Genomic DNA, 12,787 nt, shown 5'->3' with positions numbered 1-12,787 from the left:
AGCTGCCGGGTGCAGGACTCGGCCTGGCCATCGTGCGATGACCCCGGGAACTGACAGCAGGGTGCGGGAGGGGAGCCAAGCTTTGGCAACCACCAGCCCAAGGCTGGGGCTGAGTGGGCAACGAGGGGGCCTCCTGTGCACGGCTCTGCCCTGCGGATCTCAAAGCGCCCAGGTCTGGTCGTGCTGGAGGCAAGCGGCCCTGCCGCTGGCTCTGCTTAGCCAGGCCGCTGGGGTGGTCAACGTGCCGGCGGCCGCCCAGCTGGCCACGGTGTCCCCATGGAGGGGCCAGGTACTCACGTTGCCGTAGTCGATGTAGAAGATGTGCACCCTGGCTGGCGACTCCACCTTCTCCACGCGGGCCCGGTACCTGGCCAGCAGGGAACACGGGTGAGAACTAGCCCCACGCGCCCCAGCCACGCAACAGACAGGACCAGGCCGACGGGACCGAGAGAGAGACCGACTGGGGCAGAGAGCCCCCTAGACAGACCCCCCAGTGGGCTCCGGAGGTCCAGCCCGAACCCAGCCCTGCTCAGACCCCCCAGTGCTGCCCCTCCCCTGCTGTACCTGCCCCCTGGCCAGGCTCCACGCCCAGATGAGCAGCCAGCCCAGCAGCCGAGAGGGGAGGAACAGATTAATGGGCCCTTGGAGCATAAAGCACCGCGACTAATGAACAGATTGATGTGCGCTGCTTAAACCAACACGCTCGCCATGGAGGTAATTAGCCGGCAGATCCGGCTGGGGCTTTGCACCGACAGAGACGCCAATGGTGGGACAGACACCTCAGCTTTGCCCTACCACAGAGCCAGGCTTCTTCCCACCGAGGCAGCGGGAGACAGAACCGAGAGCCTGGCAGCCACTGACTGTGTGCTGGGCCTGGCGCGCCCCGCGTGGCTCTCCGGGAGCCGGGCACGGAGTCCCTGCACAGAGCCCCCCGGGAGAGATCTGCACCCCAGTGCAGGCCTCCGGAGCAGCAGCTGATTCCAGGGGGGCAGGCGCAGAGCCCCTCACTGAGCGCCCCCTCCTCACCAGGCGGAGGCCTGGGCCTGCCAGAGGGAACCCCCACTGGCCTTCCCTGGGTGTGAGAGCAAACAGCAGCCTCCACCCGAGCCCCTGCCGAGGCCCCAGCTTTGCTCAGCGCCCAGCAGGGGGCGATGCCCGCCAGAGGGGGCTGCAGGAGCCAGTGCAGATAGAATGGGGGCTGCCCTGCTGGAGCGGGGGGCGAGGAGGGTAAGGCAGGTTGGAGCAGAGATGCCGCTGCTGGGGGTTCAGACCAAGGCACAGCTGAGCGCCCCCCCGGCTCGTGCTCCGCCGCATGGGGCGGGGGTGCAGCTGGCTGGGACCCGCAGTGCCGAGGTGTGAACACAGCTGTCCCACAGCATCAGCAACGTCAACGCCACTCACAGCTGCCCAGGTGCTGGCAAGCTCCCCGCCTCCCCCAGCTGCCCAGCACACTCGGGGGCTGCGTTTCCCATCTGTCTGTTCCCCACAGCAGCAGGAGGGTGGGTCGGGGCTTGCGGCCCCCGGAGGGGGTGGGAGCAGCCTAGCAGCCAGGTTGAAGGTGGCTTCTCCCTGCAGCATGGAGGAGGGTCCCATCACCAGCGAACTCTATGGCCGTGCCACGCCGGGGCAGGGCAGTGTCTGGTGGTGCCACTCAGGGCCAGGTCCCCTCCCAGCCACGGCAACCAGCCTGGCCCCAGGGTTGGAGAGGGCACCATTCCTGGGGGCAGAGGTGTGTGTGCACTGAGAGCCTGCTCATCTCAGGGACGTGGGCCCCGGGCTGGCTCTGCTGGGCATGACTGGCTGTGGCTGCTCGCTGTGACCTGGATTCCACTGACACCCCACAGAGAAAGCTGGTGTGAGGTCTCTCCTCCCCACTCAGAGAGGTGCGACCCCCACCACAGGCATTCTTGGCACCAGTTCAGTTCTACCCTCCCCCCGTCCCCGAGCTGCCCTGGCTCTTGCCTGCCAGCGATCCCCCTGCTGGGCCTGGGGCCAGCGGTTCCCGAACCCTCCCATCCTGCCCTGGGAGGCTGCAGGGTGAACAGACACGGCTGGGATGGGGACAGCCCTCCTCCTGTGTCCACCCCGCCCCGTATTACTGCACTGAGCCAGCACCCCCTCCTGGGCTAAGGCCCAGCCCTGGCTCCCGGGGCACTATTCTCAGGCATGGCATTCAGCAGGAGCTGGTGTATCCAGCGCATGCCCAGCGGCGCTGCAGCCAGAGCCCTGCCCCCACGTCCATGGGGAGAGGACGCCCCCCAGCTGGCCACGTGGCTCCGTGCCCGGCCCAGGGACTGCTGTGAGGGCAGCTCCGTGGCTCACCATTCCCCATCCACAAACTTAGCGATGCAGTAGTCCCCGCGGCGCGGCATGTAGGACCCTTCCACGGGCGGGTGGCTGGCGATCTCGCTTCTCATATTCTCCATCAGCTTCTCCAGCTGGGTCCCTGCAGGGGGAGAGACCTGGTCAGGCAGGGGGCACCTGTCAGAGCCAGTCCAAGGGCCAGGCTGCCTGGGCACTAAGTGCAGAGCGAGCGGCCTGGCTGGGTTTAATTAGAACATAACATAAGAACGTAAGAATGGCCAGACTGGGTCAGACCAAAGGTCCATCCAGCCCGGTATCCTGTCTACTGACAGTGGCCAATGCCAGGTGCCCCAGAGGGAGTGAACCTAACAGGTAATGATCTAGTGATCTCTCTCCTGCCATCCCTCTCCACCCTCTGACAAACAGACGCTAGGGACACCATTTCTTACCTATCCTGGCTAATAGCCATTAATGCACTTAACCTCCATGAATTTATCCAGTTCTCTTTTAAACCCCGTTATAGTCCTAGCCTTCACAACCTCCTCAGGCAAGGAGTTCCACAGGTTGACTGTGCGCTGAGTGAAGAAGAACTTCCTTTTATTTGTTTTAAACCTGTTACCCATTAATTTCATTTGGTGGCCCCTCGTTCTTGTGTTATGGGAACAAGTAAATGACTTTTCCTTATTCACTTTCTCCACACCACTCATGATTTTGTGGACCTCTATCATACCCCCCCTTCGTCTCCTCTTTTCCAAGCTGAAAAGTCCTCACCTCTTTAATCTCTCCTCAGAGGGGACCCGTTCCAAACCCCGAATCATTTTAGTTGCCCTTTTCTGATGCCAGTCTATCTTTTTGGGGATGAGGAGACCCCATCTCTATGCAGTATTCAAGATGTGGGCGTACCATGGATTTATATAAGGGCAATAAGATATTCTCCGTCTTATTCTCTATCCCTTTTTTAATGATTCCTAACATCCCGTTTGCTTTTTGGACGGCTGCTGCACACTGCGTGGACGTCTTCAGAGAACTATCCACGATGACTCCAAGATCTTTCTCCTGATCAGCTGTAGCTAAATTAGCTCCCCGTCATATTGTATGTACAGTTGGGGTTATTTTTCCCAATGTGCTTGACTTTACATTTATCCCCATTAAATTTCATTTGCCATTTTGTTGCCCAATCACTTAGTTTTGTGAGATCTTTTTGAAGTTTTTCACAGTCTGCTTTGGTCTTAACTATCTTGAGCAGTTTAGTATCATCTGCAAACTTTGCCACCTCAGTGTTTACCCCTTTCTCCAGATCATTTATGAATAGGTTGAATAGGATTGGTCCTAGGACTGACCCTTGGGGAACACCACTAGTTACCCCTCTCCATTCTGAAAATTTACCATTTATTCCTAACCTTTGTTCCCTGTCTTTTAACCAGGTCTCAATCCATGAAAGGATCTTCCCTCTTATCCCATGACAACTTAATTTACGTAAGAGCCTTTGGTAAGAGACCTTGTCAAAGGCTTTCTGGAAATCCATAGAGAAAGAAAAGGAGTACTTGTGGCACCTTAGAAACCAACCAATTACATGTGGATTCATTTAAGATTTTTATTTCATTTGATTCTACATTTTTTTTCACATATAGTGCCCCCCCCCCGCATGACCTGTTCTGTCCTTCCGATATATTTTGTACCCCAGAATGATTGTGTCCCATTGATTGTCCTCACTCCACCAGGTTTATGTGACGCCTGTTATATCAATATCCTCCTTTAACCAGCAAGGTTAATGACCAGGGAGGAGTATAAAAATATTGCTCAGGCATGCGGGAGTGAAATCAGGAAGCCCAAATCACACCTGGAGTTGCAGCTAGCAAGAGATGTTAAGAGTAACAAGAAGGGTTTCTTCAGGTATGTTAGCAACTTACTGAATGGGGGAGGCAACCTAGTGCAAAGGATGTGAAAAAAGCTAATGTACTCAATGCTTTTTTTGCCTCTGTCTTCACGAACAAGGTCAGCTCCCAGATGGCTGCACTGGGCAGCACAGCATGGGGAGGAGGTGACCAGCCCTCTGTGGAGAAAGAAGTGGTTCGGGACTATTTAGAAAAGCTGGACGAGCACAAGTCCATGGAGCCGGATGCACTGCATCCGAGAGTGCTAAAGGAGTTGGCGGATGTGATTGCAGAGCCATTGGCCATTATCTTTGAAAACTCATGGCGATCGGAAAGGTCCCAGACGACTGGAAAAAGGTTAATGTAGTGCCCATCTTTAAAAAAGGGAAGGAGGAGGATCTGGGGAACTACAGGCCAGTCAGCCTCACCTCAATCCCTGGAAAAATCCTGGAGCAGGTCCTCAAGGAATCAATTCTGAAGCACTTAGAGGAGAGGACAGTGATCAGGAACAGTCAGCATGGATTCACCAAGGGCAAGTCATGCCTGATTAATCTAATTGCCTTCTATGACGAGATAACTGGCTCTGTGGATGAGGGGAAAGCAGTGGACGGGTTGTCCCTTGACTTCAGCAAAGCTTTTGACACTGTCTCCCACGGTATTCTTGCCAGCAAGTTAAAGAAGTATGGGCTGGATGAATGGACTATAAGGTGGATAGAAAGCTGGCTAGATTGTCGGGCTCAATGGGTAATGATCAATGGCTCCATGTCTAGCTGGCAGCTGGTATAAAGTGGAGTGCCCCAAGGGTTGATCCTGGGGCTGGTTTTGTTCAATATCTTCATTAATGATCTGGAGGATGGTGTGGATTGCACCCTCAGCAAGTTTTCAGATGACACTAAACTGGGAGGAGAGGTAGATACGCTGGAGGGGAGGGATAGGATACAGAGGGACCTAGACAAATTGGAGGATTGGGCCAAAAGAAATCTGCACTTGTCCTTGTTGAACCTCATCAGAGTCCTGCACTTAGGACAGAAGAATCCCATGCACCGCTACATACTAGGGACCAAATGGCTCGGCAGCAGTTCTGCAGAAAGGACCTAGGGGTTACAGTGGACGAGAAGCTGGATATGAGTCAACAGTGTGCCCTTGTTGCCAAGAAGGCCAATGGCATTTTGGGATGTATAAGTAGGTGCACTGCCAGCAGATGGAGGGACGTGATCATTCCCCTTTATTCGACATTGGCAAGGCCTCATCTGGAGTACTGTGTCCAGTTTTGGGCCCCACACTACAAGAAGGATGTGGAAAAATTGGAAAGCGTCCAGCGGAGGGCAACAAAAATGATTCGGGGGCTGGAACACATGAGTTATGAGGAGAGGCTGAGGGAACTGGGATTGTTTAGTCTGCGGAAGAGAAGAATGAGGGGGGATTTGATAGCTGCTTTCAACTACCTGAAAGGGGGTTCCAAAGAGGATGGATCTAGACTGTTCTCAGTGGTGGCAGATGACAGAACGAGGAGTAATGGTCTCAAGTTGCAGTGGGGGAGGTTTAGGTTGGATTTAGGAAAAATTTTTTCACTAGGAGGGTGGTGAAACACTGGAATGTGTTACCTAGGGAGGTGGTGGATTCTCCTTCCTTAGAGATTTTTAAGATCAGGCTTGACAAAGCCCTGGCTGGGATGATTTAGTTGGGGACTGGTCCTGCTTTGAGCAGGGGCTTGGACTAGATGACCTCCTGAGGTCCCTTCCAACCCTGATTATTCTATGACTCTATGATTAACACGAGGCAGTCTAGTTCACCCATCTTATTATTTAGACTTCTAGCATTTGTGTACAAGCACTTTAAAAACTTGTCACTGTTTATCTGTCTGCCCTTTTCTGATGTGTCAGATTCTTTGTGTGAATGTTTCTCGTCTCATCTGGCCCATACTTTGTCCTCTTCCATCCTCTCCTCCTGACTAACCCCTAGAGAATCTCTATCAATAGACTCTCCTCTAAGAGAAGTCTCTGTCTGATCCACGTGCACCTCTGCAGCCATCGGCTTTCCCCCATCTCTTAGTTTAAAAACAGCTCTGCAATCTTTGTAATGTTTAGTGCCAGCAGCAGCCTGGATCCACTCTGGTTTAGGTGGAGCCCATCCTTCCTGTATAGGCTTCCCCATCCCAAAAGTTCCCCCAGTTCCTAATAAATCTAAACTCCTCCTCCCGACACCATCGTCTCATCCACACATTGCGACTCTGAAGCTCTGCCTGCCCACCTGGCCCTGCGCCTGGAACTGGAAGCATTTCTGAGAACGCCACCCTAGAGGGCCTGGATTTCAGTCTCTTTCCTAGCAGCCTAAATTTGGCCTCCAGGTCGTCTCTCCTACCCTTCCCTACGTCACTGGTACCTACATGTGCCATGACCACTGGCTCCTCCCCAGCGCTCCACATAAGCCTATCTAGATACCTTGAGAGATCTGCAACCTTCGCACCAGGCAGGCAAGTCACCATACGGTTCTCCCGGTCATCACAAACCCAGCTCTCTATGTTTCTAATGATCCAATCTCCCATTACTAACACCTGCCTTCTCCTAATGACTGGAGTTCCCTCCCCCGGAGAGGTAACCTCAGTGCGAGAGGATACCCCATCATCATCTGGAAGGGGGGTCCCAACTATGGGAAGGTTTCCCTCTGTTCCCGTTAACTGCTCTCATTCTCTGAGCCTTTCATCCTCCTTAACAGCGCAGGGGCTGTCTGACCGGAGGTGGGACAAATCTAGTGTGTCCTGGAAAGCCTCATCAACTTACTTCTCTGCCTCTCTTAGCCCCTCCAGTTCCGCCACCGTGGCCCCAAAGCCTGTACATGGTCTCTGAGGGCCAGGAGCTCCTTGCACCAAATGCACACATACGCCACCCGCCCACCGGGCAGGTAAGCACACATGCTACACTGAGTACAATGAACAGGAGAGCCCCCACTCGGCTGCTGGGCTTCTGCCTGCATTCTCTCCTACAGCTGCCTGGGTTAATGATAGGGTTTTGGTTTAAATCAAGAAGTTTTGATTATAATTTAGTGTAAAGGTTTTAAAGAATGGCAAGTGTACCTCACCCCCTTCCCACTCCCCTGCCAAACTCCCTCTCGAAACTCCCTGTTAGCGGCCCCTGGTCGCACGCTCACTGCTTTATAAAGCCCGGCCTCCTTGATAGCCCCGCCCCCGACTAAGGCTCAGCCAATGAACAGAGGCGTCTAGATTTCAAACCTTGTTTAGAAGCTCACAGCTTCCAACTGCCGGCCACAGCACACGGTCCTTCGGACAGACAGACACAAGCTCAGCACCCAGCACCAAACACAAACACACTGCAGACAGCCACGCGGCGGAGCTCGCGGTGCCCCCGGTAACCCCGGCCCCAGGCTGCTTTGCACCGATGCCGCGGCGGCTCCTTACAGGGCCAGACCCTCCTGTCTGACGCATGACGCAGGCATGGCACTACCCCGAACCAGAGCAGAGCCACCCTTCGTTTCCAAATAATGCCCCCCGAGCCTCGGTACAGTATTCCACTGATTATTTACCCTCCCCGTTCAACCGCCTAAATTGGTCTTGCTGCAGCTTCCCGCCCTGGGATCGCGTTCGACCTCCTTCTGCTAAGCCGACGAGCCCCTGAGCAAATACCTATCCCCAGGTAGGTGCCGACAGACTGGGATCAGGTCACCCCTTCGCCGCGTCTCTGTGATGCTGAACAGCCTGAGCTCAAGCCTCTCACTCCAAGGCAGGTTTCAAAGTCTTTAATCCAGCGCTCCCCAAACTTTTCACGGTCACGCCCCGCTTTACCCTTGTCCGCACCCCCCCACCCTCTTGGGAGCCAGGAGCAGGGACATGGCTCGGGAGGGGAAGAAGGTGCAGACAGAGGTAAGGGGGCCGAGGCTGGGGCTGCAGCTGGGGGTGGGTCTGGGGCCAGGAATGGAGCCATGGTCTGGTTCAAGGCTGGGACCAGGAACGGAGCCGTGGCTGTGGGCAGGGCTGTGGCGGGGAGTGGATCTGCAGTCGGTGCGAGGCTGGGGCTGGGGGCACCGGGAGCAGAGCTGCAGCTGTGGGCCAAAGCTGGGCTGGGGGTGGAGCAGGGCTGGGTGTCACTCCCACCCCCCTGTGACGAAGAGGGACTGTTCTTAATGTTTCCTCTGAATATTGTGCGGGTGCCTCAGTTTCCCCTAGGCAGTTCTTAAATATCTAGGTGGTGGGATAAGGGTGTATGATCATTACATTAGGTGTGTGCAGGGGTCTGGACACAGAGAATGGCCAATACCCTGTTTCCTGGCACCTGGTGGCCTGGTCCTTCCCCCCTGCAAGGTGAGAGCTAAAGGGTTGGAGAACAAAGGGATCCGGTGACCTCCTGGCCCAAGAAAGGGACAAAGCCCAGAGGAGGGGGGGCTGGAGGGAGAGTCAGTTTGGGGCTGGCTGGGGACGAGGAGTGAAGTGCAGACTCACTGCCCCCCAAAATGGACCCAGCTGAGGGGTCCTGTTCTCTGCACCTACAACTTCTGTTTTAGACCATGTTCCTGTAGTCTAATAAACCTCTGTTTTACTGGCTGGCTAAGAGTCCTGTCTATGGAGTTGTGGGGCAGGACCCTCTGGCTTCCCCAGGACTCCGCCTGGGCGGACTCGCTGTGGGAAGCGCGCGGAGGGGCAGAGAAGGCTGAATGCTCCAAGGTCAGACCCAGGAAGGGGGAAGCTGTGTGAGCTGTGTGTCCTGCAGACAGGCTGCTCACAGAGAGGAGACTTCACCCGAGTCCTGCCTGGCTTCGTAGGGAGCAGTTCCAGAGCATCGCCCCGGGACTGCGTGACACCCCCCTCCTGGGTTCTGGTTCCTGGCTTTGGGAGGGAAGTGGGGTCTAGTGGTTACAGCAGGGAAGTCTGGGAGTCAGGACTCCTGGGTTCTATTCCCAGCTCTGCCAGGGGGCGAGCACACCTCTCGCAGGGCTGGGCCTGGCATCTATTCAGTGAGTATTGGGGTGGCACTGCAGGGCTCCATTGCTGCGCCAGGCCAGCCCCGGGCTCCCTACCATCATCACCTTGTAATTAAACAGGGCGGGGGAGGAATAGCGGTATGGAGGAAGCAGAGCGGCAGCACCCAGGCTGCAGGGAGATGGCTGGACAGACCGGGCAGCTTCTGGGGAGCTGGAGCCTCGCCCCCGCTGGCCAGAGGAGGGGAAGTAGCCGAGCTGCTCCCCGTGGCCCCAACCCCATCACCCACCCTCCCCATGAGCCTGTCCTGCCCCATGGCCCTCCCCGGCTCTGCTGCACGGCCCCTCATGTAGCCAGTGCCCAGGCGGGCCAAGCTGCAAGAGGAGCTGGTGCAGCTACGGGCATGAGCGTGGGGAGAGGCCCCCATCCAGGCCTCGCTCGGCGGCTCCACTCGTTACTGAGGGCCTGGTGCTGCCCACACCCTGCTGGCCACATGGCCTCACCCGGCCCAGCTGGGCAGGGAGCAGTGGAGATGCCGGGGGGGACGGGCCCTCTGTGACTCAGCTCTGATTCCTCATGGCTGGTCCCTGAGCTCGCAGCTCCCAGCCAGATGGGAACAGCTGCCCACAGGCCCCAGAGGAAGGAGAGGGGAGTGGGGGCAATCCTGCCCCACTGGGGAATGGGTCTCCCCGCAGCCTTGTCCCACCCCACTGCGGTTACACGATCGCCCCCCATGCCCCAAGGCTGGGCTCGGGAGCCGCCCCGCACCTGTCTCCACGTCCTGCACGTAGAAGTGCAGCTCGTCGGTGATCTCCGTCACGAAGACAGGCTTGTAGCTGGTGGTTCGCGCCTTCTCCTCCAGCACTGGCATCATCTCCTCCGCCGGCGCCTCCTCATACTGGGACCAGACCTGCCGGGGAGAGGAGACTGGGGCTGAGAGACGGAGCGGGCGAGGGGCACTGAAATGGGATCAGGGTGTCAACCCGAGTTGTTCTCCACGGGACCCCCCGGCCCAGCGCTGACCCAGTGCACGGTGCAGCCTCTGCTCCCGGGAGCCCAGGGCTGGCACCGCTGGAGTCCCATGGGGCTCCCCACACAGCTATGCAACAGCCCTGCCTGGGACCCCACTGTGTTCTAGGTGGGGAAACTGAGGCACAGGGTGGGTGAAGGGCTCTCTCCACAGGCACAGAGCACTCCTGCAGCAGCACCAGGAACTGAACCCAGGAGTCCTGACTCCCAGGCCTCTCGTCTAACCACTAGACCCCAGTGGGCACCTGGAGAGCTGGTGCAGGGAAGGGAGCCAGCCACAACCAGCACGGCCAACTTGCTCCCCACCCCGCTGGCACTAGGTGCGGGTTCATTCCCCAGCAGGGCAGGGCCCAGATACTGGGAGACACAGCCCTGCCTGCTACGGACTCAGCCACCTCTCCAGGCTGGGGTCCTATCTTATTTCTGGCACCAGATTTTCCCAGAGCTGATGGGCCCATCCTGCAGCCCGCCAGGTGTCCAGGCCTTTGACGCTGCAGCCCCGTGTGTGGAGAGGCCCGCCTGTCTATTAACCCAAACCCAACGCACTCCCCCCAAAAAGATTGGGGCCGTCCCTGGCCGGGGGCCAACCGGACCAACGTTGGTGCATGCTCGGGACCGTACAGGAACTGGCAGCCTCAGGGCCGCCCGGGGAGCTCAGAGGGGAGGGCTCCTAGCACCGGTGTGTTATTAATCATCCAAAGCTCCCTTTCTCCGGGCCAGACTCTGCTCCGGCTTCACCACCTGCTCCTGGGTGACTCTGGATTCACACCAGATGCAGCAGCCCATGCCCTGGAGCCACCGGGAGGGGGAAGGACCCTGGGGTAGCACAGACCAGATAGACAGGGCGCAGCACGGGCCCCAGGGCATGGCCAGGCAGCTGGGAGATGCCGGAATGGCAGTACCACCCTACCAACCCCGGCTGGAGCCAGTGTGGCTCAGGTGCCCTGCAAGGGGCAGTGCCCAGCCAGCCCGGCCCATGCCCACGTCCTGGGAAGGGCGCAGCTGTCGAGCGGTGACCTCTCCTCGCCCCGCCTGGCGCTCCCCTAGCCCTGCGCTGAGCGGAGCCATCACCCCGGCGTTCAGGATGGCAGGAACGGGCTGGGACGCTGATTGGACGTGACAGCGTGTCAAGTCCAATCCAGTCGCTCGGAGGCTGAACGAGCAGCGGGGTCTGTCACAGGCGGCCAGCGACACAGGCCAGCCGAGTTTGCGGGCGCAGCAGAACGCACACACCCCTGCTGCCACGGGGAGCAGAAACCCCCCCACGCTCGTCTACGCAGCAGACAGGGTCGGGGGCTGAGATGAGGGAGCAGCTGCCGGGGAGCAGACCCCAGCTATCCTGGCCCCACATCCAGTTGCCCTCGGGAACGGCACAGGCTGGCTCCCTGCAGAGAGCGGGTGAGTCCCCAGCCCTGGACGGAGGGGGCACCCAGAGCCTGCAGGCCATGCAGCTGGGTTACCGGCACGGCCAAGTTGGATGGAGCTGCCCCGGCTCACGGCAGTGAGGAGGAAGGATCGGATCAGAACCAGCCGGAGCAACAAGAATGGATCAACCTGACCCATGGACTGACCTTTCTCACCCCTGGCAGACCACTGGCCAGCCCAGACAGCTCCGCACAGGCTGGGGGCACGCCATGGACACCAGAGACCAGGCTCGGGCAAAGCAAGAAGACCAGCGAGCGAGCTGCAGCCCAGGGTGCCACCTGGGGCCACGGAAAGGGCATGGCTGGCGCGGCCCCCCTCAGACACCAGTGTTGGGGCAGGGGAGCAGCCAGGCAGACGAGGCGCCTGCTTCATAGAATCATAGAATATCAGGGTTGGAAGGGACCCCAGAAGGTCATCTAGTCCAACCCCCTGCTCGAAGCAGGACCAATTCCCAGTTAAATCATCCCAGCCAGGGCTTTGTCAAGCCTGACCTTAAAAACCTCTAAGGAAGGAGATTCTACCACCTCCCTAGGTAACGCATTCCAGTGTTTCACCACCCTCCTAGTGAAAAAGTTTTTCCTAATATCCAATCTAAACCTCCCCAACTGCAACTTGAGACCATTACTCCTCGTTCTGTCATCTGCTACCATTGAGAACAGTCTAGAGCCATCCTCTTTGGAACCCCCTTTCAGGTAGTTGAAAGCAGCTATCAAATCCCCCCTCATTCTTCTCTTCTGCAGGCTAAACAATCCCAGCTCCCTCAGCCTCTCCTCATAAGTCATGTGTTCCAGTCCCCTAATCATTTTTGTTGCCCTTTGCTGGACTCTCTCCAATTTATCCACATCCTTCTTGTAGTGTGGGGCCCAAAACTGGACACAGTACTCCAGATGAGGCCTCACCAATGTCGAATAGAGAGGAACGATCACGTCCCTCGATCTGCTCGCTATGCCCCTACTTATACATCCCAAAATGCCATTGGCCTTCTAGGCAACAAGGGCACACTGCTGACTCATATCCAGCTTCTCGCCCACTGTCACCCCTAGATCCTTTTCCGCAGAACTGCTGCCTAGCCATTCGGTCCCTAGTCTGTAGCGGTGCATTGGGTTCTTCCGTCCTAAGTGCAGGACCCTGCACTTATCCTTATTGAACCTCATCAGATTTCTTTTGGCCCAATCCTCCAATTTGTCTAGGTCCCTCTGTATCCTATCCCTCCCCTCCAGCGTAT

The 12,787-nt window shown here is 57.4% G+C and overlaps 1 protein-coding gene across 1 annotated transcript in view; it reads right to left on the bottom strand.

Annotated features, from left to right (window-relative positions):
* Positions 1-12,787, bottom strand: part of SND1 (staphylococcal nuclease and tudor domain containing 1) — a 490,888-nt gene that overhangs the window by 2,216 nt on the left and 475,885 nt on the right. Inside the window, exons 18-20 of the mRNA XM_084617794.1 lie at positions 9,877-10,018; positions 2,323-2,446; positions 298-367 (exon numbers count right to left, since the gene is read on the bottom strand). Coding sequence (XP_084473920.1) covers positions 298-367; positions 2,323-2,446; positions 9,877-10,018 — 336 coding nt within the window. The remainder of the gene's footprint in view (positions 1-297; positions 368-2,322; positions 2,447-9,876; positions 10,019-12,787) is intronic.

This window comes from Lepidochelys olivacea (genome assembly GCF_965140295.1).
Source record: "Lepidochelys olivacea isolate rLepOli2 genome assembly, chromosome: 1".
NCBI lineage: Eukaryota > Metazoa > Chordata > Testudines > Cheloniidae > Lepidochelys > Lepidochelys olivacea.
This window is presented reverse-complemented; position numbering and strand designations above follow the sequence as displayed.